The sequence below is a fragment of the Oncorhynchus nerka genome, linkage group LG5 (genome assembly GCF_034236695.1).
Source record: "Oncorhynchus nerka isolate Pitt River linkage group LG5, Oner_Uvic_2.0, whole genome shotgun sequence".
NCBI classification, from domain to species: Eukaryota; Metazoa; Chordata; class Actinopteri; order Salmoniformes; family Salmonidae; genus Oncorhynchus; species Oncorhynchus nerka.
The window spans coordinates 47811555-47838085 of NC_088400.1; the positions used below are offsets into that span (position 1 = coordinate 47811555).

The window sequence follows — 26531 nt, forward strand, 5'->3', positions numbered from 1 at the left end:
CACTGAACAATACGGAGTGTTGGGACACTGAACAATATGGAGTGTTGATGGCCTTTTACTACACCATTCCATATGCCACAACGCAAATCGCTGTATATGAACTACATATTGGCTTATAGTGAATTATTTTTATTTTTTTCTGATGTAAAAGTGGGATTGGGAGTACCTTCTCACCTAAAAGGATTTTTTTTGAAGGAGTTGGGCAAAGGCTGAAATTGGGGTTGCGATTTACCTTTAAAAAGTTATTCGACGAAAGGAAGGAGAGGTAGGCTCCGCATCACTCTCTCACTTGAGCATTTTAGATAGTTATTTTCAAATGATCTCATTTTGCTCTTTTGTAGCTTTGGCAACTATGTGTGTCTCAGTTCACTCCTCTTCCTGTAGGCTTTACAGATGCTCTCCACCCCTTGGCTGCAACCCTTCTAATTAAGTGTACCCTGCATGCACAACCCATGTGGAATTCCTGGTCTCTGGCAGTGTTCGGAACTACTGATCTGCAGTCAAGAACGGTGAGTTTATCTCAGTCCCTTGACTTTTTGGCCCCAAAATGTTCTCTCATAGTCCGAAAGCATCTGGTCGTGACGACCAGCTCATTGTGACGGTGGTCGTCGCGGTGTCGTCGCGGTGGTGGCACATTTCTCCTAAATTGAGATTTTCTCCCTCTCTCACCTGTCAATCTCCTCATTTGAATTCCATGCTGTCACTTGTCACTTGGCCACTCAAGCTTAACATTGTTGTCATCAATCGCCCACCAGGTGTCCTTAGAGTTCCACAATGAGCTTGACCCCTTGATGGCTCACCGCTCTTCGTACTTGCCGACTTCAACCTCCCGACGCCTGCCTTCGATTCCTTTCTTTCCAACTCTCTCTTTCCCCTCCTTGCCTCTTTTCACCCCACCCTTTCCTAGTCCCCTCCCACTCACAAGGCAGGCAACACGCTTGACCTCATCTTTACTAGAGGCTGTTTGCCTACTAATCTCACTGCAACCCCCCTACTTTGTTTCCTTTTCTGTGCCGCTTTCCTCCAACCCTAGCCACTCAGCCCCTACCCAGATGGTCACGCACCGTTGCAATCTTCGCTCTGTATCTCCTACTACTCTTTCCTCTTCTATCCTATCATCTCTCCCTCCTGTCTCCTGATTCTGCCTCTTCGACCCTACTCTTCTCCCTTTACGTATCCTATGACTCGCACTGTCCCCTTTCTTCCCGGCCGGCTCAGCCCTCCCCTCCTGCTCTGTGGCTGAGGGACTCATTGTGAGTTTACAGAACAGGGCTGCGGGCAGTTGAGTGAAAATGGAGGAAAACGAAACTTCCGGAGAACCTATCATCCTTTCACTCCTTCCTCTCTACCCTATCTTCCTCTGTATCCACTGCTAAAGCCACTTTCTATCACTCTAACCAATGGAAACTATTTTCCACCTTCTCCTCCCTCCTTAATCTTTCAACCCCCCCCCTCATCCCTTTATGCGGATGACTTTATCTACAACTTTGAAAAGAAGGTTGACAACATCCTCATTCACTCAGCCTATTGAGTCCATGTGTCCCACTCACACGGAACTCCCCGACGCCTTGACCTCTCTCCAGATTAAATCTTGCGACTAGTGACACCTGGCCGCCCCACAATCTGCCCGCTCGACCCCATTGCCTCCTCCCTTCTCCAGATCATCTCTGGAGACCTTGTCCCATTCCTCACTTCCCTCATTAACTCGTCCTTGACCACTGGCGTCGCCACTGACTTCAAAATTATCCGATTCACTCCCTTCCTCAAGAAACCAACTCGATTCCTCTGACATCAAAAACTACAGACCGGTAACCCTTCTTTCTTTTCTTTTTCAAAACCCTTGAGCCAAACCCTCTGACCAAACTCTCTTGCTATCTTTCTCAGAACTATTTTCTTGACCCTAACCAGTCAGGCTTCAAGATCTGTCACTCAACCGAGCCTGCTCTTCTCTGTGTCATGGAGGCTCTCCGCACTGCCAATACTGCCAATACTGAGTCTCTCTCCTCTGTTCTCCTAGATGTGTTCTCTCTCCTCTGTCCTCCTAGATGTATCCGCAGCCTTCAACACTGTGATCCATCAGATCCTCCCCTCCACCCTCTCATGGCTGTACACTTGGATTGCATCCTACCTGGCAGGCCGCTCCTACAAGATGACATGGAGAGGATCTGTGTCTGCACCACGTACTCTCACTACTGGTGTCCCTGAGGGCTCGGTTCCAAGCCCTCTCCTCTCTAAGCCCTCTCCAAGTCACTCTGCTCCGTTATATCCTCACATGATCTCTCCTATCATTGCTATGCGGATGACACTCAACTACTTTTCTCCTTCCCCCGTTCTGACACCCAAGTGGCGACACGCATCTCTACGTGCCTGGCAGATATCTCAGCTTGCGTGTCGGCCCACCACCTCAAGCTCAACCTCGACAAGATGGAGCTCCTCTTCCTCCTTAGGAAGGCTTGTCTGCTCCCTGACCTCTCCATCACGGTTGACAACTCCATGGCATCCCCCTCCCATAGTTCAAAGAACCTTGGCGTGACCCTGGACAACACCCTGCTGTTATCTGCAAACATCAACGCAGTAACTCGCTCTTGCAAGTTCATTCACTTCAACATCCATAGAGTACGACCCTACCATACACAGGAAGCGGCGCACGTCCTAATCCAGGCACTTGTCATCTCATATCTGGATTACTGCAATTTGCTGTTGGCTGGGCTCCCTGCTGGTGCCATCAAACCCCCACAATTTATCTAGAACGCCACAGCCTGCCTGGTGTTCAACCTTCCCAAGTTCTCCCATGTCACCCCGCTCCTCTGCACACTCCACTGGCTTCCAGTCAAAACTCGTAAGACCATGGTACTTGCCTAAGGAGCAACAAGAGGAACTGCCTCTCCCTACCTTCAGGCTTTACTCCAACTCTTACACCCCAACCCGAGGCACTCCGAGCACTCCCGTTCTGACACCTCTGGTATCTTGGCCTTCCCACCCCTACCCCCCAAAAAAATCATAATCCTGAACTAACACTAGCACTTGACTTTTTCCCCTCCTTAGTAGCTCTGACCTTACTGATCTCTACCTTATTGAGGAAGAATGTACCACTATGACTGAGATATGTGGTTGTCCCATTTAGTTATCATATCTTGAAACAGCGAATTCTGAGAGTGTGAATAATGCGACAAAAGTGTGCTTTTAATACAATTACGTAGGCTAACACATACAACGCAGAAATATGACTGTTTACAAATAACCTGCGGTTCAACAAAAACAATTTATCACAAAATTGTATTTCTGTCCGCCCGCAGCATGAAATATTCCGAATGTGCTGCAATGATCTCTGTCGGGACCCGCATTCACTCTACTATGAGGCAACTGTTTTAGCGGATCAGTATGTCTGTGCAACCAATTAGTCATAGCGGTTAAGAAAAAATCCGAGTTGACATGACCACCGTCATCTATATCAATATCTATTTCTTGTTACGATGGATGTAGCTATGAATATAAACATAAAATCCTCATAGCCTACATGTTTCATTTCTTCGGTAAAGCACATAGATGTGTATGAAACGAGCAAGCAAAAACGTTGAAACTGGTCGTGTGCCTTTTGAATTTTGTGTAACATCAATCAGTAGTCTAGTCAAGGAAGCATCATGCAGATTATATTGGTACACTCCAAAGACCAATACCATCGCCAAATACCTTGAGTTGGTACCACCCAGCACATCTAGAAGGAAGTGTAGGTATTTCATACCGAACCCCTCCTTTGAGATGATGTCGAGGCTCTCTCTACATCACGATTTCAATGGTAGAGTTGAACCGCTAGGGACAAAAAGAGGTCGATTTAGTTAGTACTATAAAACCAACATATAATCACTTTTGCAACGAACTGTCAAAATGAAAACTAGAATTGACGTGTTTCACTGTAACTAAGCCTAAAACATATGTTTTTCGAATATGTTTCTTCTTCGTGAAAGTTACTATTTAAAGGTGGCTTCAATGCTGTGAAAAACACTTGTACTGCACTAGAGTACAACCATTTATATTCCCAAAATGTAGCATGTATTTCTTTATAATAGGACTCTTATTTTTTTAGAAAAAATCATCCGGGATCGTGCTGCCAACATAATATCCCGCTGCCAAGAGAACGGTAATGGAAACTGCATAGTACAACAGACATACATACACGAGAGAATGTTCCTACCTGTCCTCCGATATTTTTTTTTACAGAACTGCAAGATAATTAATTGAAATATAAACTTTTTTTAAAGGGTGGGCATATCAGTATAAACTATGTTAAACTGATGAATTAATGTTTGCACAACTCAAAAATGCCATTCATCCTAATAGGTTCTCTCCCCTATTTTCCTTCATTGGAACCTTCTGGGTTGGCTGGAGCGGCTGGACCAGTAAAATACCATAAAATACTTGTCATTTTTCTAAAATTCGTGGCATTTTCATGAAGGCCAGTAGCCATTCCACCGAATGCTCAACTTTATACCAGGAGGATTATGACATATGAAGGGGAAAACAGATAAAAAAACTGTGAAAATATTTTTTGCATCAGTGATAATATCATGGCTGTTTTATATAAGTGAAAATTGTTATATGCACACAGAAAAACATTTAATATATTGTTTGTGGTAGAGTTGGATGCAAATCTACTATTGTAGTGCCCTGGTCATTGTCATGAAATTGTTATATTACCAGTCTTGTTGAAACGTTTTTGAAAATGTCTGACTGTAGCCAAACCATTTTGATTGATAGCCTTCGCCTGTTGTGATTGAGTTTATAGCTTTATGATCATAGACCTAAACTATAATATAGCTTCTGATCCCAATTGATGCTACTTCTTCAGAACAAGCGTAATATAAATATTGGTCACACGTATGTATGTTTGTCTGTTTCTGTTTTCATTTGGGAGGTAACTGTTACACAAAAGCCATATTATCATCTCAAGCAGAGAGAAGAGACATCCCATTAATTCCATGTTTACAGCTCCTGTGCGATTGGCTCCCCCGGTGCGCACGTACACCAATGGGATGACGAGAGGCGCAGTTTAAAAAGGAAGCCGCGAAGACATTTCCGCTTATCCAAAACAAAACAAACGGGCAAGCCCAAAGATACCGGACAAGAGAACGGTAAGCTGCACTCATATGACCCCTAGCTACCAAACGGTGAGTAATTGACAGTAAGTTTGCACATTTATTAGCAATGTAAATATCTTGCTCTCGCTTTTGAATGACAAAAGCCATCCCCGCTAGCTAGCAGCGGGATATCTGTAACGTTATACAGGCCTCCCTGGAGTAAAAAGGCTGCTAACTAGTCATGCCTTCCACCAACCAAACCAAAGATGATCTGATCGAACTTGGACGCTGTCCTCAATAACGTTACTCTCGGGTTGTCATAAACCTCAAGCGTATTTGGACTCCCTGATAGTTGATAATGACTATCCTAGGTAGCAAATTGTCTGGAATGTCTGTTTAGCTAGCTAACAGGATTTTACTAATTACCACTTGCCCAAACAGGAAATGGCTTCAATCTTCACTGAGAGAAATGCAACCCTCCATACACCTGCCCTGAAGATGCGCCAGCGGTTGCAATCTGTTCCAGGTACTCTGCCCTTCTTACAATTGTCAATTATTTACCTTCGTTTATGTCTGTTTCATAATCAAGGCTACATTGGGTGTTTAAACCACCATGAGAACACATGCACTTCTGTTACCATCTGAGACAAATGTAAACGATTGTCCCTGATTGTTATTAAGTGTATACTTTGCTCAACCTATTTACCACTTAAAATATATGCTTACAGAGAACCTCTTGAAGACTCCTGTAACTGGAAAAAAGTTTCATGCTCCTTTACAGTCTGGTCGTAAGGCTTTGGGGGCAGTGAACAAGATCCCATCAATGCCAGCTGTAAATGGACAAGAGAAGAACAAACTCCTTGAGACACAGGTCATAAGCTCACAATTTGACAAATTATTTTTGCTAGGTGATGTGTGCCTAGATCTGTATAGTAATCATGATTTTTCTCTTTTCAGGAAACAAAAGTTAAAACCTTCCCTCAGACCAAAGTAGAAGAATACCCAGATATTGAGAGGTTTATCCCCTATGACCCACTTGGTAAGTTAACTCTGGTGTTTTACCCTTTTATATCCTGCCACCTTTCTGATGACCACCCACTAACTTTTTTAACTTTGTGGTTCTAGAGTTTGAGAACTATGTCATCCCAGAGGATGTGGTTTGCCTGAGTCATCTTGTGCTTCCTGGACTGGTACGTCTCCCAGAAATGCCATCTCTGCCTGAAGAGGACTTTGAAGTGCTTGAGACATACACATGTATTTCTCCGTTGAAGAACCTACCACGCTCAGGTTCGTTTCAGGATTTGGGGTTCAATTAAACTGGAATTGTCAGTTTGTCATTTCAGTTTCTTTCTTTTATTTTCCTCAGACAATTGTGCTATGGAATTGGATGCATTCCTTCAAACTATCAACAAGCTGACCATTGACCTGCCCCCAGAGATGGATGAATACTGAGTCTATTGCTTTGTTCAGTTTTTCACCTACTGTTTCTTTTTTATCAATAAAGTTTGTTTATGAAATCCTGACTAGTTTTACTGATTTTTAATTTCATATGTGTTGCATTGGCTGATGCAAATCTGACACTTATTTTGGGATTATTGCAAGGTGTATCATTTAGGATGTGTGAGCAGTACTTTCGGGAATTCTTTACCTGGTCCAAGACTTGTCTGTGCTGCGGTTTTGCTAACTATGGTCACTGACGCCCCAATAACCATGAGTTGGCAAGACTGTGAACAGAACTGGGGCCAAGCTAAGGTATTTCATGTAGACTACACTATTAACACAAGTTTATGTTAGGTGTGGACTATACCAAGTACATGATCTAGCATAATCTATGCAAAGCGTTGTACAAGCTCTTCAGTTTCTTGGCAATTTATCGCATGGAATAGTCTTAATGTCTCAGAACTAGAATCAACTGACGGGTTTCAGAATGGTCTTTTCTGGCCATTTTGAGCCTGTAATCAAACTCACAAATGACCTCCAGACACCAACTAGTCGAAAGGCCAGTTTAATTGCTTTAATTAGCACAAGGTTTCAGCTGTGCCAACAATTGCAAAAGGGTTTTCTAATTAGCATTTAAAAATAAACTTGGGTTAGCTAACACAACATGCCATTGGCACACAGTAGTGATGGTTGCTGATAATGGGCCTATGTACAATGATCTAGATTTTCCATTCAAAAGCAGCTGTTTCCAGCTACAATAGTAATTTCCTACACTCTACTGATCAGGGATTGTAATAAACAAATGTTCTTATTCAAAAATGTAAGTGACCCCACACTTTTGAATGGTAGTGTATATTGTGCATATACATGGTACTTTATATAAAGCAGTCATAATACATTTCCAAACAAAATATATTTAATCATAACCCTCAGCCCATCACACCTATCACCATAGACCATCTTTAGGTTTCCATGTGCCATGTATTTTTCAATTGTGCTGTGATTTACAATTTTTGAACCTTACAATTGTATTGTATCCCCAGATTGTGTGCTAAAGAGAAACCTTTACGAGTATATTGATTGACCGACTATGGCTTTCCAAATCACCCAACGCTTCTATTTGTATTGTTAACCCATTTAAACCAGAATTTTCCCCAGAAATAAATCTCCAAATCAAGTGTCATTAGTAACCCTTTGAAGTAATCAATTTTATTAAATTTGAATGAAATTATTTTATGGTCGGTCACAATTGTCACATATACTAAATTAACATATTTCTCCTATGCAGTTATCAAAGATCTTATAAATCCCAACCCAGTTATTAACACATTTAATACTCTGTCACTGGCAGTCCCCAGCATTGCCTCTAGAATGCTCCGTCACATTCAAGTGTGACTATTTTACACATCAAAAACCCTTATACAACACGATATGAATACTGAGAGCAAAGACAAAAAAACGCATTTCAACATTGTTACTTTAGTGCAACATATATTGAAACATTAATATTAATATTGTAACTTTATATTGTAACTTTATTGTAACATTTGAATTTGTACATTAGTGCAATATTCATTGTCATTGTGACATTTTAGTGCAACATTCACTAACAACTGTATAGCAGTCTTGTGATTTATTCCCACTGAACATAAAGGTAACATTTAGGATAGAGTAGAATATGTAGAATATGCATTCAAGTAGAGGCCTACACTGAACAAAATACAATATATATATTTAAAAAGTGCCACTGCACAATAAGTGCTTTTATATATATATATATATATATATGTAGAGGTAGGCTTCAGAACCAAGTGCAAGATTAGTTTGTGCATCACTGTTTTGAACTATGATCAGTCAGTCCTGGTATATCTACTGTCATACAGTATGTCTTGAATCAATTGACCTTTTCCAAAAACATTTCAGTCATTTTGATTGTCTTGATCGTCAACTTTTATTTTCTTCCTAGTCTGTTGTTCTGCTTCTCCTCACCCTTTATCAACTTTTCTATTTTTCTTTTATTGTCTTTTTCAGCCCTTTTTTCATTCGTTCTCATCTCCTTTTCTACTATCCATGGTATATCTTGAAGCCCTCAATAGGCAGTGGCGCTTTGCATTTCTCACATGCATAGGTAGTACGTTTGTCACAATGACGGCTTCTCCTGAACCGGTGCATCGTGTTGATTGGCCAGAAGCTTTGTTATATCTTGCCTGATCTTCAACAGTAGCGGCCAGTAAAGATCTCCTTCCATGGCTCAGTGGTTTCGTGCCAAACTTTTGCATTTTTGGGCTGAATACTATGTGTTTTGGAATCACATCGGTGGCAGGCCTCTTTGATCGTTTGAACACTCAATCTTTATTTTTGACCACCCGCAACTTTTCTCTTGGCTCTTCTGGCTGACCCCTATGGCTTGTAGAGGCCCTTGGCTCTTCTGACTGTACCCTCTGGCTGGTAGAAGTCCATTATCAACAAAGGAGGGGGTGGGTCATAATCACTGATAATGTTGTTCCTGTCATGATTAGTTTGTATAGGTTCAGCATATGCATTCAACAGCCTGGCTGGCAAATGGCCTGTCCATAGTCCATATCTGACCCATCGCTATCACAACCACTCAGGACAGCATCTTTCTCATTTTGAGGGATAACTGCAATGTTGCATGCCTTGTCTGGGCGGTCACCTAGATTAAACATATCCAGAACATGACTCAAAGTGAAACTAAAAGAAAGAACAGAGTAGAAAGTTAGGTAAAACAATAACATGGTATGTGTATAACTATGTGTATACCAAGATGCACTGTGTTATCCCCCCCGGTCACTACTGTTGCCGTCAACATGTTTACACATTCTATGACCACACTGAACAAAGTTGAGTAATTGCAAATGCAATATATCAATACTAGACACCTTAAAGATGATGTGTACCAAAAATCTTTGTCCTATCTTTATGTTAACATACTTTACTAACCTGTTGTTTGGGAGCTTTGATGCAGCCATCCTCTTCTCATGGTGCAACCAGGAAGTAAATAGCTCTGGTCATGTGACAATTTACAATAAACATGTGACACTGCACATCATTCATTGAGACCCTTTATTATTTCAATATTTGCTGTAAATGCATTGATAGATCATTCAGTAAAAGTTTTAGAGCCATATAATAGAAAATGTTTTTTCCGGTCATGGGATTAATTAGGTTAATTTCAAGTATGTTGTGAATATTTTCTTTTTTAAACCATTCCTGAACATGTGACCAGAAACAAGCTACATAGGGGCAATACCAGAATAAATTATCTATTGTCTCTTTGCAGCAAAATCTACAGAGATGAGATTGTTGTATGCCCCATATATACAGTAGAAGTCGGAAGTTTACATACACCTCAGCCAAATACATTTAAACTCAGTTTTTCACAATTCCTGACATTTACTCCTAGTAAAATTCCCTGTTTTAGGTCAGTTAGGATCACCACTTTATTTAAAGAATGTGAAATGTCAGAATAACATAATTATTTCAGCTTTTATTTATTTCATCACATTCCCAGTGGTTCAGATGTTTACATACACATATTTGGTAGGATTGCCTTTAAATTGTTTAACTTGAGTCAAACATTTTGGGTAGCTTTCCACAAGCTTCCCACAATAAATTGGGTGAATTTTGGCCCATTCCTCCTTGACAGAGCTGCTGTAACTGAGTCAGGTTTGTAGGCCTCCTTGCCCGCACACACTTTCTCAGTTCTGCCCACAAATGTTATATGGGATTGAGGTCAGGGCTTTGTGATGGCCACTCCAATACCTGGACTTTGTTGTCTTTAAGCCATTTTGCCACATGCCATCTATTTTGTGAAGTGCACCTGCAGCAAAGCACCCCCACAACATGATGCTGCCATCCCCGTGCTTCATGGTTGGGATGGTGTTCTTTGGCTTGCAAGCGTCCCCCTATTTCCTCCAAACATAACAATGGTCATTATGGCCGAACAGTTCTATTTTTGTTTCGTCAGACCAGAGGACATTTCTCCAAAAAGTACCATCTTTGTCCCCATGTACAGTTGCAAACTGTAGTCTGGCTTTTTTATGGCCATTTTGGAGCAGTGGCTTCTTTCTTGCTGGGTGGCCTTTCAGGTTATATCGATATAGGACTTGGTTTACTTTAGATATAGATACTTTTGTACCTGTTTCCTCCAGCATCTTCACAAGGTCCTTTGCTGTTATTCTGGGATTGATTTGCACTTTTCGCACCAAAATACGTTCATCTCTAGGAGACAGAACGCATCTCCTTCCTGAGCGGTAATGATGGCTGTTTGGTCCCATGGTGTTTATACGTGCGTACTATTGTTTGCACATATGAACCTGGTACCTTTGGGCATTTGGAAATTGCTCCCAAGGATGGACCAGACTTGTGGAGGTCAACAACAATTTTCCTGAGGTCTTGGCTGATTTCTTTTGATTTCCCCATGATGTCAAGCAAAGAGGCACTGCGTTTGAAGGTAGGCCTTGAAATACATCCACAGGTACACCTCCAATTGACTCAAATTATGTAAATTAGCCTATCAGAAACTTCTAAAGCCATGACATCTTTTCGGGAATTTTCCAAAATGTTTAATTGAAAACTTGCTGCCCCCCAAATAACTTTTCTCCCTCATCACATCAATTGTGTTGGAAATATGCAGATTTCCAAGTTGTTACATGGTAGGGTAGACCAGTTGATACCGGTTCTAACCAGAAAATATTTTCTGTGTTTTTCTGGTTAACCAAGGAGAGTCAAATCTTAACCCATCACAGAGTATTCAGTACAAGGTTCTATGTTGTAAAGGTTATCCCTCAGGACTCTGATTCATGCAATCCGAGTTCAAATCTTGGTAGGACCTATCATGTGAATTACTCTCCCTCGTGGAACTTGAATATAGCTGTCCAAAGATTGTTGTCAGTTGGAAGTATTTACAACACGTGAAGGAATGACAGTCGACATTTGCAAATTAAAACGCAGGAATATTTTTCTGTACAATTCCCAAGTTAATTTAGAATGCGGTTCTATGATGTAATGGTTAGCACTCTGGACTTTGAATCCAGTGATCCGAGTTCAAGTCTCGGTAGAACCTTCCTAGATTTTGTGCTGAATTATTCACATGGCCTACCAATCATCTCATCTCCAGCTATTCATCCCGTGAACAAATGACAGTAAAATCTGAACACTTCAGTAATTACTCGGTATAGAGTTCTATGTTGTAATGGTTAGCACTCAGGACTCTGAATCCTGCGATCCGAGTTCAAATGTCGATAGGACCTACCTTCATTATGCAGTGACATACTCCTCTCCTGTCAACTTTGAAGGCACAGTCAACTTAGTGTATGTACACTTCTGACCCACTGGAATTGTGATACAGTGAATTCTAAGTGAAATAGTCTGACTAAACAATTGTTGGAAAAATTACTTGTGTTATGCACAAAGTAGATATCCTAACCGACTTGCCAAAACTATAGTTTGTTAACAAGAAATTTGTGGAGTGGTTGAAAAGCTAGTTATGACTCCAACCTAAGTTTATGTAAAGTTCCGACTTCAACTGTAAGTCAAGCAACGTGTATAACAGTGCCATCAGTAAGACGACAGCATACAACTCTGCGACACATTTCCAATCCTTACCAGGCGGATGCGCATTGGAGTTTGGATCTGAATCAACTAATAATGATAATGGACAAGAGTGGGTGTGCGGGCATTCCCTGCCTGTACGGCTAATTATGCTTCGACAGGAAGATCAAGGTAGCAGAGACAGCCAGAGGTGTGTGAGACCAGCAGTAACGCATCTCAGAGCTGTCCGTGGAGCAGAGAGGCTCGCTCTGCGTAAGACACTTGAAAGACTTACTATTGAACAACTCGTCCGGTGGATTTGTGTTCTGTTGTCAAGATGTTCCAATGCGTCTTTAATAAGGGAAGTTGCTTGAATGATTGGGCTCTGGACCCCGTGCAGCACGCACGGATGGTGTCTGTTGTAGATGGAAACTATGAAATCATCTGAAGGGCAACGCCGCAGAGGAGATGGAGCTTCTTAGCACTTGGGAAGATGCGCACGGTAGGGTGCGTTTGCAAAACCCTAATAACAACATTGCCACGCTAGTGCCCAAGTCATAATTAAGTGATGAGAGAGACGATCCAGTCTACTTAGATCGGACTCGGAGGAATGGCAGATGGTCATCTAAGGAGTTATTTTCCCCCATCCTTGTCTTTTGTGAACAAAAGTTAAAGGTCAGATGGCCACACAAAGGTACTTTTTTCACGCAAAATCAAGTGTCTTTATCACGAGTCACATTGATCATAGCTTGTAGACTTTCACGCATTTGCGCTTTTACGCATAGTATGCTAAGCCACTTAAGCAATAAGGCCCGAGGGGTGTGGTATATGGCAAATATACCATGGCTAAGGGCTGTTCTTACACAGGACGCAACACTGAGTACTCGGACACAGCCCTTAGCCGTGGTATATTGGTCATATATCACAAACCCCCCAATGTGCCTTACTGCTATTATAAACTGGTTACGAATGTAATTAGACCAGTAAAACTAAACGTTGTCATGGTATACGGTCTGCAGCTTTCAGGGCTTGAACCAACCAGTTTATAATTGGTGAATAACCAATCTGATTATGGGCAGCACAGCAGTGGAACCGTTTCTTGCACACAACAAATGTGTTAATTGTATTTAAAAATGTTATTTCATTAAATAAAACTTTTATTGACGGCATGCACAAGTGTGCTCTTTGATCAAAAATGAGTTATGCTGATTTTGTATAAGCTTTCTTGAAAGCCTAATTTTGACATTTTCTGCAGGTCGTGTAAGCAAGTGCTACAGAACTAGAGACGTTAGATAAGGCCCGATGCAGTGTGGTATATGTCCAATATATTATGGCTAAGGGCTGTTGTAAATCAGGACACAACGAGGAGTGCCTGGATATAGCCCTTAGCCATAGTATATTGTCTATACACTGTATACCATAAAATCCAGAGCTCTATTGCTATTTACTGGTTACCAAAGTAATTAGACAATTAGTCATTAGAAACAAATCATATGGTCTGATATACCACAGCATTCAGGGCTCGAACTAACCAGTTTATAATTTAAAAACACACAAACCATCGTGAAAAGGGCCTTACACGCCTCTTCCCCAGGAGGCTGAAAAGATTTGGCATGGGCCCTCAAAGTTCAACAGCTGCACCACCGAGAGCATCTTGACTATCCACTGCTTGATATGGCAACTCCTTGGCATCCGACCGCAAGGCACTTAAGTGTTGTGCATGCTGCCCAGTACATTACTGGGGCCAAGCTCTCTGGCACAGGCAGTGTCAGAGGAAGGCCCTAAAAATTGTCAGACTTCAACTACCCATATCAGGCTGTTCTCTCTACCGCACAGAACGCAGTACTGATGCACCAAATCTGGACCCAACGGAACCCTGAGCAACTTCTACTCAAGCCATAAGACCGCTAAATAGTTATTTAGCTACAGAACCATCTGCACCAACTCTTGACAAATCACATACGGTGCAGGTACTGCTCATCTATTCTGTTGCCTAGTCACTTTACACCTACCTAAAATGTGCATGGATACCTCAATTACCTTGTATTCCTGCAAATCAACCCAGTACCCTGAGTATATAGCGAAGTCGTCATTACTCATTGTATATTTATTCCTTGCGTTATTTTTCTGCATTGTTAGGAAGGGCCCATAAATATTTCACCATTAGTCTATACCGGTTTACAGATCATGCAACAAATTACATGTGATAATGCACAAAAAATTAACAATTGTTCTTAGGGTGTTATGGTCATTTGATAGGATTATATAAAAACAGAACACTAATCTTCGCTTCGATTACATTTTGGTTCCTTTGGATTGAACATGAACACATCTGCCCCCCCCCCCCCCCTGAATCGTCAACAAATTACACGGACAGGGTGCCTAGTTAGTAATTTAGCCAATTCCCAATGACCCTTACTTGAGTGGGATGCCTTCTTGTCATCAAATGTAGAGCGTTGCACTAATGTCAACAATGTCATAAAGTAGGTAACACCAGTATGATGCATGGCTGGCAAACCTTGGGGATAAGAGACACTTGCTTGCACTGGAAGCATTAAAAAAGCATTTCCAGAGTAAAGGACGAATTGAGGTTAGACAAACTCAACCACATCTCGTTTCGCAAATCTTTTATTGTTAAACACGCGCATAACCAGAGTATTTGTACAAAAAGACTGCCGTTCAAGATAGTGTGGCTTTCCTCTCAAGGTTCTAGCAGGTGGTGGCCTTGGCAGGTGAAGATGCTGTGAACGCTGGAGATCTGAAGACCTGTATATTTACAAGCCCAGCTTGGTCCTCCTCCAGTGTCTCCTCTTGGAGTTGTACCTGGAACACAGTGAAACCAGGAATAACGCAGACTGATAATACAACACAAGCAATCTCCATGGTGGCAATAGATTGAAATCCAGTCAAGGACCATAGTAGACCGTTTGTATTTAGGCTTGTTTAGTTGTAAACACCATATTGTTTCTTTACAATTTGTCTGAGCAGATGCATAAATCCAATTAAAGTCGTTTCACAAAACCAGACGACACTGCATTTGACTGGTAAAGCAAATAAACCAAATGCCATTTATTCCATATGCTCAAAAGCAAGTAAATGAGGCACAGCAGAAATAAGCCCCAACAAGGCAAAAAGACATTCAAACATATTATTTGATAGGAACATCATTTCCTCGGTCAATGTGCTAGATTAACTTTTCCCAGTTGATGGCACCAGCACGTGATTTGGGCACACCAATTTTGGGGCAATAATGACTTGACCAGTGTCCCATAATGTACCTGCATTCCATGGAACCAGGCTAATAACGACTAGACATATTTTAAAGTAACATGCCTTTGCAGGGCTTGACATTAAAAGGTACATTTTGCTAGTGGCAACATCGGGCCAGTACCAACTGAAAGCTACTGGCGCCAAATGAAAAGAATACTGGCTTTAGAAATGTATTCAAACAGCGCATGACTGAATTGCACTTTACAAATATTCAACCAAGACTTCAAACCAAACTTTGAATACCTGGCCTGCATACATTGTTGCATACACACCGCTGTTTGAATAAATAAATAACAAATTGCGAACAAAAAATGGTGTTGAACTGTAACTCAAATCAAACGGTCGCAGCTTTAAGCCCCGTCAGGCAACTATGATACTGTAGTTGTAATTGCACTGTCATTACTAAAGAGAATCCTCATCACTGGTGATGTGACCAAGTGTGAACTCCAAAGCAGAATGTTACTCTCAGCAGGATTAATGACAGCACACCCACTGATTGGAGTACTGTAATTGCAGACCTGCTTTAGATGGTCAGAGGATCCAATCAGCACTAGTTAACAGACCATTTTATGCGTTGTACATGATAGCGGGATGCTAGGAATGTAGCTACACACATACCTGATCTTGTTGCCAGTCTTCATTCTGATCCACTGTGGGATGGGCCTGTTCTGCTTCTGTTTCTTGGCGAGAAAGCGCTTGATCCTGAAAGTCTTGTGGGACGACTGAAATTAAGAGGATGGAGCTGTTAGTTAACTAGGGTAACATACATCACATGCAAACCTACATTTCCTTCATGGCATGCTGCACTTATGTTAGGTAAACCTGCCAACTAACTCGTTGCACTTCAGTTACAGCTAGATTACTATAGGCAGAAAAGTCTTGACGGCAGGAAGTGTACTTGAAGTAAAGTAAATTTGATCGACAACACGGCCACACGCTACTAAAACGTTACTTTTTATGAATTCAATACTGGTATTGAAGACAATATAACGGCTTTCGGTGTTGCCGTTAAAAACAATTTCTGTAAATGCCATGAACAATAAACAATTTCGCTCATGTAGACAAGGATGTTATAAGATTTTACTTTACCATTTTGTCCGCAGTCCTTTACACCCCAATGGCGGAGGCCGAAGAGAAAGAAGGAGGGGAAGCGTTGGTGATGTAAGCAATCCCAACCAAGCAAAGTGTAGAAAAGTCTTGCGCTACGCGCACACAGCGTCATCAAGTGGACCACTCCCGCATTGCATTAACATGACGCTTCTGTACCACTTGTAAAAATGTATTAGTTAATGGTTCTCTCAAATTGTATTTACAGTAGTTTGTCATAAAAACCAATCTGGAATGTTGAATAAATACCATACACAACTTAGAACAATATTTTCTTTATTGTGCTCATTTGTAACTCTTGTTTAGCGAGGCTACATCAATCATGAAACAAATTAAGAGTATAAATATATATATGCTTATTCCAATTAGAATGTTACTGTAGCATTGTTTATGTATGAAGATGTATATGCGTACGACGTAGAAGGCCACAACTTAATTGTCACCCATTAGGGGTTGCGTGCAGCCTCAAGTCAAGGCATAGCTCACAGTTCTATATTTATAAATTAAATGGCTTTTTAATTCCCCTGAATTGTTGAATGAGTGAAATAACATAACTTAATATTGTTTTTACCTGTACAGAGTATTAAGGACTTGTTGGGGAAATAGAAAACAAATGTCTTTGTGTACAAACCTATGCCTAGTTTTTGAAAGAAGCAACAGGATATATTTAAACCAGTAGACTCCTACACTGTTGATAAATTAAATAACATATTGTGTGATTTTTTTGTTTAAACGTATGAACAACTAATGAGGGTGAAAGCCTATTCAATATAAGAACTGTGCTTCACAACTGTGTATCAGACTGTGTACAAATACTGTAGTAAGGCCACTTTAAATTCATGTGGTCCTAGAGGGTTGGCTTGGTCTCATTTTAGTTTACCTTTATTTAACTAGGCAAGTCAGTTAAGAACAAAATCTTATTTTCAATGACTGCCTAGGAACAGTGGGTTAACTGCCTTGTTCAGGGTCAGAACAACAGATTTCTACCTTGTCAGCTCTGGGATTCAATCTTACAACCTTTCGGTTACAAGTCCAACGCTCTAACCCCTAGGCTACCTGCCGCCCCATAGCCAAACTCCTGCAAACATTAAAGCGCCAACTTTCCATTGCTTTTCTCCATAAACAAAATTAAAAGAGGGACACCTTCAGGCACTAGGGGGGACACCGTGGTCACATCCCGTCCTCTGGTTGGGAGTGGGAGGACGGGATGTGGCTCTGCAGGAGAAGCACTACTGCAACAGCCTCTCTGGTACCCGTTTGCTTGGCTCAGAGCAGATTCCTCTCAATCGTTTGATCATTCTTTATTTGTGGTCATTTTTTTATCCTTCAACTCCCTTCTCTTGGTCTCGCTCTGACTTTCGCTCCCCAGCATGAGATTCTCCTCCTCGGTTCCTGGCACCTGGCTGGTATAGCTGAATGGCAGGCCGATCCTGATGCACAAGGGAACGAAATCGCTGTGATTAATTAAGAGACTAAAAAAAAAATACACAAAACTATGAAGGAATGTGATCAGATCAACATAGGAAATCAGGAGAAAAGGGAACAAATGTAATAGAATATCCCAATTAACCCAAGGAATTGATTGATTAGGAAAAATGCTTATTTGACTATACACTAAGAAAGACTGAAGTTATTACCTTGTTTCTTAAACAATCTCTTTTAGCTTTCTCCTCCCTCAGGGTTTCTTCTGACTTTTTAGGCTTATCAGTATGGCTTGCGGAGTCCCCGGCATTCTCGCACCTTCTCTTTTCCCAGACACAATCTTCTTTCTCCCTTTTCCCTTCTTCCTCTCGCTTTCTGTAGGAGTTCTCTCCATCGTGCCTTTCCCTCCTCCTTCGCCTATCCTCGTCTTGGTGTCTGATGCGCTCCTTCTCTTTCTGACGCCGCTCCCTCTCTTTGTCTCGTTCACGGTTTCTGTCCCGCTCTCTGAAATCTTTGTGTCCATCTTCATCAGCTCTGAAAGACAAGAACATTTACATGAATACAATGTAAGCCTTTATGTTAAAAGACCGGTCACATTAAAGAAATTAATGGTGATGACCCCTCACTTCCGTGATACCCTGTCCCCCCTGGTTTCGAAGTTTTGGCGTTTCGTCATATCAGGACACCCTGGAGCTCTGTCGTCTTTCATCTTGTCCTTCTCAGGTTTCTTTAACTTCTCCACATCATCTCCTCTGTCTGGTTTTCTCAAGAGCTGAACAGGGAAAGAAAACAGATAAACATGAAAAGAGCAGTCTGTTATTCTTCGGGATCACCTGTATTATACAGTCAAGTAGTTTGACAGGATTTCTTCTCCTTTCCATACCTTGATTTTTGGCACCTCCTTCGCTTGGTCTTTATCCTTCTCAGAAGGTTTGTCTCCTTTCTTGAACTTCTCTGCTTCTTTGCGCTTTCTCCTGTCCTCCTCCCTCCACTTCCGACGTTCCTCGTCCCTCAGGCGCTTACGTTCGAGTTCTCGTCTCCTCCTTTCCTCTTTCTTTTCCTCACGGATTCTCTGACCATCAGCAGATAAAAGCCATATGAATAGTCTATCCAGCCTCATATCATGCAAGAACACAGCTAAAATATATAATTATTTCCTACAGGCTACACATACCTGTTTGTTCTTTAAGAAGTCCAAGAGGGGAGTCATTTTCTTAGCTGGGGGGGGGGTAAAAATCATGAAATACTGAAATATCCCTTTCACAGGGAACACTACTTGATTTCACATTGACACGCATCTAGAGTGTTTCAACTGGCTTGGATGTCAACCAAATGTAACCAGAAAATATGTTTACATACCTACTAGTTCCTTTGTTTTAGCCTCTATTTCCTCCAGTAGAGCCTCAGGGGTGGATGTAAACTTTTCATCATCCCCATTATAAATCTCCAGGAATTTCTTGTAATCAGCATCTAAAAGAACAAAGTGTCTCAGTGGGACTTTCGAGCTAGAGGATCTAAATGGTGTGCAATTGCAACCAACCATAAAATGCCTCATGTAACATTCTCACCTTCATCTATTGTTCCACTTTTAGCATCCTTTTTCTTACTCCTTCTTTTGGCAATCTTTTGAAAAGGAGCAAATTCAACAATGGCTGGATACTCCTGCCCTGTTAAACAAAATAAGCCACAGCATTAATTAACGCACAAGGCAATCAGAAGCTGCTGCAATAGCCTAGGCTAATATTGCGTGGTTGTTATTAGTTCTAAGCTATTAGTGCTTTGAGGTTGGTTCGGTTAAATTATTTTAAAGAATCACGGTTTTCCATTTTGATTTAAAAAAACAAACATTTTATGACATTAAATGCATTGTGAAATTCAATTATTTTAAATCTTTCAAATTGAGAGTTCCAAAGACAAAAACAATTAACATTAAGTTGTCAAAACATTGAAAATATTCCATTGTCTGTCAGGTCCACATTGGGTAGACATGAATAGAAAAGTAGGAAATAATAAAAAGATTTAGGTTGTGTATATTATTTAGTTTTTATTTTATGACTATTATTTTTAATTCCTTAAAGTCATCATCTCATCTCAGCTCAAGCAGAAGCAGCCAGCCCCGACCATCTAATCTCTGTCTGTGCTCCACTTACTGTACTGTCTTTAGTCATCCTATTTAGCTAGGCTTGCCTGTAAGTATGCTGCAGAGCTGTCTGACGAAATCATTTTACAAGTGCTTTAAAGTAGATTAGACGTGCTTTCACGAACTGTCCGGTCTGTGTTTATCTAACGTAGCAGGTGTAAGGATATCTGTCACCGTCTGAACGGGGGGGGAAACAGGCGCAATGGATTATGGTCATTGTAATAAATTACCGCATTTCTGCGCTGAGCTAGGTTGAATATTTGCTGATGAAAACTACAACTCCCTTCCACCCAGTGTCCCAAATAGTTTGACAATTTGTCTCATGAATTATTTGACTTCTCTCTAGAGAAACGCTACGTTGGGCTCACAAAAAAACAAAACGGAATTCAAATAATTTAACAGACGTCAGCCAATTAGTTGTTTAATAACCAGGAAAATCAATGTTGGTTTAATGCTCAACACTTAGATGTCAATAGCTTATTGAAATTAAATGAATCACACCTCCATTATCAACGAACACATATCCATCAAACCGGTCTCTGAAAAGTACAATATCTTCCTGAATCTTGAAGTTGATGTATGCTCTGGCGAAGACATGGGGGTACATGCTGTATAGAAGAAAAACGAAGTAAGTAACCAGGGTACCAAATATGTGATTCTGATTGACAATCGTTCAGACTATACGCACCTGCTGTCATTGGAGAAAAATTCTAAGTAGTCCACTTCTGGAAGTGGCTGCAATTCCTCCTCCAGTTCCTCCTTGGTTATGCTTGGAGGCAGACGTCGGATAATGATCTGTGGCACTCAAATGTTAACTTATCAAGATAATATCCAAGCCAGATAGTTAAAATAGCAGATTCAGCCTCTAAGCGTTGGTTAACGGTAACTAGCTAGTTTAGCTGACTATAACAGGTTTACTAACTTAGACATATCGGTTAACGTTACTCTTCAATAGGCAACATTCAAAAGATAACTAGCTAACGAAGTTCAATTACAGGCTAATTACACCTGATCTACTAGCTAGCCAGCAATACAGGAGTAGCTTGCCAGATTAAATCCGTGTAGCTAGCCATTTTGGTTTAGCGAGCCAACTACAATAGCCCGCGTAACGGTACCTTCGTCATTACTTCTTTCTTCTCCTGCTTTGGCTTCTCCATTTTTTCAATGTTTTCGCATTTTATCTCCATCCTTTTCTCCCTCTGACGAGTATTTTCCCTTCCGTCTTTCATATTTATGCCATAAACTTCAAGCAATCTGCAGACCTGTATAAACTTTTTTTAATTGCTTGATTGCTAACTTGCTGCTAGCTCGGTTTCTATCGGTCAACAACAAAAACTGCTTGTTGATTTGCTGCTAGGAGAGACGTTCTGCGACACTTGAAAGTGTGTTGCGTCAGTGATGGTGTGGGGTGGTGTCCACTAGTTACCACAGCAACAAAGTCAAAATTGGCTATATCGTAAACATTTTCTGAAAACAAAAATTCGCTTGTTTGCCTAACCTTAAATTATCAGTGTGGTTAGGTTTAAAATCTAAATTTAAGAAAAGGGGGTCGATAGGCAACAATGTGGTTTACTTTGGCCACAAATATTTACATATAATGTAAGACAGAGGATGCAAAGTACCAAGTAAATAACAGCAGTGTAGGTGTAAGTACACTGAACAATAATATGAACGCAACATGCAACAATTTCATGTAATGAAAATCAGTCAATTGAAATAAATTCATTAAGCCCTACTCTATGGATTTCACATGACTGGCAATACAGATATGCATATGTTGGTCACAGATACCTTAAAAATAAGGGACGTGGATCAGAAAACCAGTCAATATATGGTGTGACCACCATTTTCCTTATGCAACTTGACACATCTCCTTCACATAGAGTAGAGATCAGGCTGTTGGTTGAGGCCTGTAATCATGTTGTCCCACTCCTCTTCAATGGCTGTGTAGTTGTTGGATATTAACAGGAACAAACTGTGGTACATGTCGATTCAGAACATCCCAAACAGGCTTAATGGGTAACATGTCTGGTGAGTATGCAGGCCAAGGAAGAACTGGGACATTTTCAGATTCCAGGAATTGTGTACAGATCCTTGTGACATGGGGCCATGCATTATCATGCATGAAGCACGAGGTGATGGAGGCGGATGAATGGCATGACAATGGGCCTCAGGATCTCGTCACGGTATCTCTGTGTATTCAATTTGCCAGCGATAAAATGCAATTGTGTTTGTTATCCGTAGCTTATGCCTGCCCACGCCATAACCCCACCGCCACAAGGGGGCACTCTGTTCACAACGTTGACATCAACAAACCGCTCGCCCACACGACGCCATACACGCTCTGCCATCTCCCCAGTACAGTTGAAACTGGGATTCATCCATGAAGAGCACACTTCTCCAGCGTGCCAGTGACCATCGAAGGTGAGCATTTGCCCACTGAAGTCAATTGCGACGCCGAACTGCAGTCAGGTCAAGACCCTGGTGAGGGCAATGAGCACGCAGATAAGCTTCCCTGAGACGGTTTCTGGCAGTTTGCACAGAAATTCTTCATTGTGCAAACCCACAGTCTCATCAGCTGTCCGGGTGGCTGATCTCAGACGATCCCGCAAGTGAAAAAGCCGGATAACCAATGTTATGAATGAATGCAGTAGCTAGCTAAATATTCATTTTTCAACTGGTTGAAGTTATACCATTAACTAGTTTTGTATACTAGTAGTAAATTAGCTGCGTTAACACTTATTATCCTTAACCTTTGCTTAGGAAAAGAGAATCGCCAGGGTTCCATACCAGTGGTATCTGATGGAGAGAGACAGACGAGTGTTTTATTTTAATTTTATTTTACCTTTATTTAACCAGGTAGGCAAGTTGAGAACAAGTTCTCATTTACAATTGCGACCTGGCCAAGATAAAGCAAAGCAGTTCGACAGATACAACAACACAGAGTTACACATGGAGTAAAACAAACATACAGTCAATAATACAGTATAAACAAGTCTATATACAATGTGAACAATGAGGTGAGAAGGGAGGTAAAGGCAAAAAAGGCCATAGTGGCAAAGTAAATACAATATAGCAAGTAAAACACTGGAATGGTAGTTTTGCAATGGAAGAATGTGCAAAGTAGAAATAAAAATAATGGGCTGCAAAGGAGCAAAATAAATAAATTAATTAAATACAGTTGGGAAAGAGGTAGTTGTTTGGGCTAAATTATAGGTGGGCTATGTACAGGTGCAGTAATCTGTGAGCTGCTCTGACAGTTGGTGCTTAAAGCTAGTGAGGGAGATAAGTGTTTCCAGTTTCAGAGATTTTTGTAGTTCGTTCCAGTCATTGGCAGCAGAGAACTGGAAGGAGAGGCGGCCGAAGAAAGAATTGGTTTTGGGGGTGACTAGAGAGATATACCTGCTGGAGCGTGTGCTACAGGTGGGAGATGCTATGGTGACCAGCGAGCTGAGATAAGGGGGGACTTTACCTAGCAGGGTCTTGTAGATGACATGGAGCCAGTGGGTTTGGCGACGAGTATGAAGCGAGGGCCAGCCAACGAGAGCGTACAGGTCGCAATGGTGGGTAGTATATGGGGCTTTGGTGACAAAACGGATAGTTTAGGACCTTGAGCGTGGCTGAGGTGCACCCATGACCAGCTCTGAAACCAGATTGCATAGCAGAGAAGGTATGGTGAGATTCGAAATGGTCGGTAATCTGTTTGTTGACTTGGCTTTCGAAGATCTTAGAAAGGCATGGTAGGATAGATATAGGTCTGTAGCAGTTTGGGTCAAGAGTGTCCCCCCCTTTGAAGAGGGGGATGACCACAGCTGCTTTCCAATCTTTGGGAATCTCAGAAAGAGAGGTTGAACAGGCTAGTAATAGGGGTGGCAACAATTTCGGCAGATAATTTTAGATAGAAAGGGTCCAGATTGTCTAGCCCGGCTGATTTGTAGGGGTCCAGATTTTGCAGCTCTTTCAGAACATCAGCTGAATGGATTTGGGAGAAGGAGAAATGGGGAAGGCTTGGGCGAGTTGCTGTTGGGGGTGCAGAGCTGTTGACCGGGGTAGGAGTAGCCAAGAGTGTCAGGAGTGGATTTGTATTACAAATCGAAGGTAAAGTTGGTGCAGGACAGCGGAGTCAATCACCACCTTCCGGAGACACCTGAAACCCCACCTCTTTAAGGAATACCTAGGATAGGATAAAGTAATCCTTCTCACCCCCTTAAAAGACCTAGATGCACTATTGTAAAGTGGCTGTTCCACTGGATGTCATAAGGTGAAAGCACCAATTTGTAAGTCGCTCTGGATAAGAGCGTCTGCTAAATGACTTAAATGTAAATGTAAAATGTAAATAGCTAAGCGATTAATTCAAACGTCAATGCAGTAATTTAGTACTGTAACGTTATTACAATTGACCACCAGTCAGCCATTGCTTAGGCCTAACTAACTATTTCTTCTTTACAGGGATTTGAGAACATCCACCAATCCCAGATCTCACCTACGAATGGAATTATAATCTGTTTTAATTTGTTGTACATTAATAAAGTTCTGTATTGTCTGAATTAATCATTTTCTTTGTCTAGTTACTACTCATTATGTTGAAAACCTGATGAAAAAAAAACTAATTGGGTTTACAGTTCAGTGTATTCAATAGGCAATTGTAATTTATCTATTACTCCCAAGGAATTACTCCTATTCACTGATAATCATAACATGTTATGTCTGTCTGAACCAATGATGTGTATATACAGTACCAGTCAAAAGTTTGGACACCAACTCATTCAAGGGTTTTTATTTTTCCTATTTTCTACAATGTAGAATAATAGTGAAGACATCAAAACTATGAAATAATACATATGGAATGATGTAGTACCCCCCCAAAAAGTGTTAAACAAATCTAAATATATTTGAGATTTTAGATTCTTCTAAGTAGCCACCCTTTGCCGGCTTTGCACACTTTTGGGATTCTCTCAACCAGCTTCATGAGGTAGTTACCTGGAATGCTTTTCCAACAGTCTTGAAGGAGTTCCCACATATGCTGAGCACTTGTTGGCTGCTTTTACTTCACTCTGCGGTCCAACCCATCCCAAACCATCTAATTTGGGTTGAGGTCACGTGAAAGTGGAGGCCAGGTCATCTGATGCAGCACTCCATCACTCCCCTTCTTGTTCAAATAGTCCTTACACAGCCTGGAAGTGTGTTTTGGGTCATTGTCCTGTTGAAAAACAATTGACAGTCCCACTAAGTGCAAACCAGATCACTGCAGAATGCTGTGGTAGCCATGCTGGTTAAGTGTGCCTTGGAATTCTAAATAAATCACTGACAGTGTCACCATCAAAGAACCATCACACCTCCTCCATGCTTCACGGTGGGAACTACACATGCTGAGATCATCCGTTCACCTACTTGGCGTCTCACAAAGACACAGCGGTTGGAACCAAAAATCTCAAATTTGGACTCATCAGACCAAATTACAGATTTCCATCGGTCTAATGTCCATTGCTCGTGTTTCTTGGCCCAAGCAAGTCACTTCTTATTGGTGTCTTTTAGAAGTGGTTTCTTTGCAGCAATTCGACCATGAAGGCCTGATTCACACATTCTCCTGATTCACGCAGTCTCCAACAGTTGATGTTGAGATTTGTCTGTTACTTGAACTCTGTGAAGAATTTATTTGGGCTGCAATCTGCGGTGCAGTTAATTGCCGATTTCTGAAGCTGGTAACTCTTATGAACTTGTCCTCTTCAGAAGACTCTGGGTCTTCCCTTCCTGTGGCGGTCCTCATGAGAGCCAGTTTCATCATAGCGCTTGATGGTTTTTAAGACTGCACAATTTTTACATTTTCTGGATTGACTGACCTTCATGTCTTGAAGTAATGATGGACTGTCATTTCTCTTTGCTTATTTGAGCTGTTCTTGCCATAATATGGACTTGGTCTTTTACCAAATAGGGCTATATTCTGTGTACTAACCCTACCTTGTCACAACACAACTGATTAGCTCAAATGCATTAAGAAGGAAAGAAATTCCACAAATGAGTTTTTAAGAAGGGACACCTGTTCATTGAAATGCATTCCAGGTGACTAGCTCATGAAACTGATTGAGAGAGTGCCAAGACTGCAAAGCTGTCATCATCAAGGCAAAGGGTGGATACTTTGAAGAATCTCAAATGTACAATATATTTAGATTTGTTTAACACTTTTTTTGGTCATTACATTATCGAGACGCATCCAATGCAAAAAATTATGATATCTCTAGCAGATGGATTTTGATGGGGATTTTTTTTATTATGCTAGGTAAGTGTAGGCATACTAACCTTTTTATAAGCACAATATATTTGTTTTGTCTTTTTAACATCAACGCACTCATCGATTTTGAGTTGATAAATGTAACTGCATTCAAGATGGGAAACTTTTGTGCAATGTCCATATGTAACCTACATATCGAGATATTAGTAGTTTTGGGATTGGTACCCCAGGAATGATCTAACAGCGGACATAAGGAGATACAAAATGTTGGGTTACAGATGTAACCTTAGTTCTC

General features: G+C 41.2%; 3 protein-coding genes, 2 long non-coding RNA genes and 2 other non-coding genes across 9 annotated transcripts; 3 read left to right on the forward strand and 4 right to left on the reverse strand.

Annotated features, from left to right (window-relative positions):
• The first annotated feature begins 5023 nt into the window (after positions 1-5023).
• Positions 5024-6598, forward strand: pttg1 (PTTG1 regulator of sister chromatid separation, securin). Of its 3 annotated transcripts, none has more exons than XM_029660746.2 (6): positions 5024-5129; positions 5517-5601; positions 5804-5946; positions 6033-6114; positions 6201-6362; positions 6442-6598. In XM_029660746.2, the coding sequence occupies exons 2-6, from the start codon at positions 5520-5522 to the stop codon at positions 6525-6527; spliced, it is 555 nt and encodes a 184-aa protein (XP_029516606.2). In that variant the 5' UTR covers positions 5024-5129; positions 5517-5519; the 3' UTR covers positions 6528-6598. The 3 variants fall into 3 exon arrangements, with proteins under 3 accessions (XP_029516606.2, XP_029516605.2, XP_029516607.2); XM_029660745.2 differs by having other exon boundaries at positions 5067-5165; XM_029660747.2 differs by having other exon boundaries at positions 5093-5179.
• Positions 6599-7693: 1095 nt separating this feature from the next.
• LOC115129949 (uncharacterized) lies at positions 7694-9539 on the reverse strand. Its single transcript, XR_003863707.2, has 2 exons — positions 9477-9539; positions 7694-9227 (listed from the first exon to the last, which is right to left on the reverse strand). It is a non-coding gene; the product is annotated as an uncharacterized LOC115129949 (long non-coding RNA).
• A 1990-nt stretch (positions 9540-11529) lies between these two features.
• On the forward strand, positions 11530-11601 carry trnaq-uug (transfer RNA glutamine (anticodon UUG)). The gene has a single exon. It is a non-coding gene; the product is annotated as a tRNA-Gln (tRNA).
• Positions 11602-14680: 3079 nt separating this feature from the next.
• LOC115129589 (large ribosomal subunit protein eL39) lies at positions 14681-16536 on the reverse strand. The gene is made up of 3 exons (XM_029660118.2): positions 16428-16536; positions 15957-16060; positions 14681-14891 (listed from the first exon to the last, which is right to left on the reverse strand). Exons 1-3 carry the CDS (start codon positions 16428-16430, stop codon positions 14843-14845), a joined length of 156 nt encoding a protein of 51 aa, XP_029515978.1. The 5' UTR covers positions 16431-16536; the 3' UTR covers positions 14681-14842.
• Positions 15774-15863, reverse strand: LOC135571853 (small nucleolar RNA SNORA69). Its single transcript, XR_010464002.1, has one exon. It is a non-coding gene; the product is annotated as a small nucleolar RNA SNORA69 (small nucleolar RNA).
• A 168-nt stretch (positions 16537-16704) lies between the features above and the next one.
• Positions 16705-21397, reverse strand: LOC115129587 (regulator of nonsense transcripts 3B-like). The gene is made up of 10 exons (XM_029660117.2): positions 21123-21397; positions 20696-20802; positions 20509-20615; positions 19436-19534; positions 19227-19337; positions 19042-19085; positions 18751-18939; positions 18494-18639; positions 18083-18401; positions 16705-17875 (listed from the first exon to the last, which is right to left on the reverse strand). The coding sequence occupies exons 1-10, from the start codon at positions 21234-21236 to the stop codon at positions 17765-17767; spliced, it is 1347 nt and encodes a 448-aa protein (XP_029515977.1). The 5' UTR covers positions 21237-21397; the 3' UTR covers positions 16705-17764.
• Positions 20547-24558, forward strand: LOC115129588 (uncharacterized). The gene is made up of 3 exons (XR_010463964.1): positions 20547-20635; positions 22252-22431; positions 24457-24558. It is a non-coding gene; the product is annotated as an uncharacterized LOC115129588 (long non-coding RNA).
• The last annotated feature ends 1973 nt before the right edge of the window (positions 24559-26531 follow it).

What these genes read in the sequence shown, in the direction of transcription:
- pttg1 (XM_029660745.2), top strand. Translation starts at nt 5,145, where the DNA reads ATGACCCCTAGCTACCAAACG. An exon ending in TATCCCCTATGACCCACTTG is followed by an intron (nt 6,115 to 6,200) that starts GTAAGTTAACTC and finishes TTGTGGTTCTAG; the next exon opens with AGTTTGAGAACTATGTCATC. An exon ending in GAAGAACCTACCACGCTCAG is followed by an intron (nt 6,363 to 6,441) that starts GTTCGTTTCAGG and finishes TATTTTCCTCAG; the next exon opens with ACAATTGTGCTATGGAATTG.
- LOC115129589 (XM_029660118.2), bottom strand. An exon ending in AAGACTGGCAACAAGATCAG is followed by an intron (nt 14,892 to 15,956) that starts GTATGTGTGTAG and finishes ACTGTGTTCCAG; the next exon opens with GTACAACTCCAAGAGGAGAC.
- LOC115129587 (XM_029660117.2), bottom strand. Translation starts at nt 21,236, where the DNA reads ATGAAAGACGGAAGGGAAAATACTCGTCAGAGGGAGAAAAGGATGGAG. An exon ending in TTTTTCTCCAATGACAGCAG is followed by an intron (nt 20,616 to 20,695) that starts GTGCGTATAGTC and finishes TCTTCTATACAG; the next exon opens with CATGTACCCCCATGTCTTCG. An exon ending in AGGAGGTGCCAAAAATCAAG is followed by an intron (nt 18,640 to 18,750) that starts GTATGGAAAGGA and finishes TTCCCTGTTCAG; the next exon opens with CTCTTGAGAAAACCAGACAG.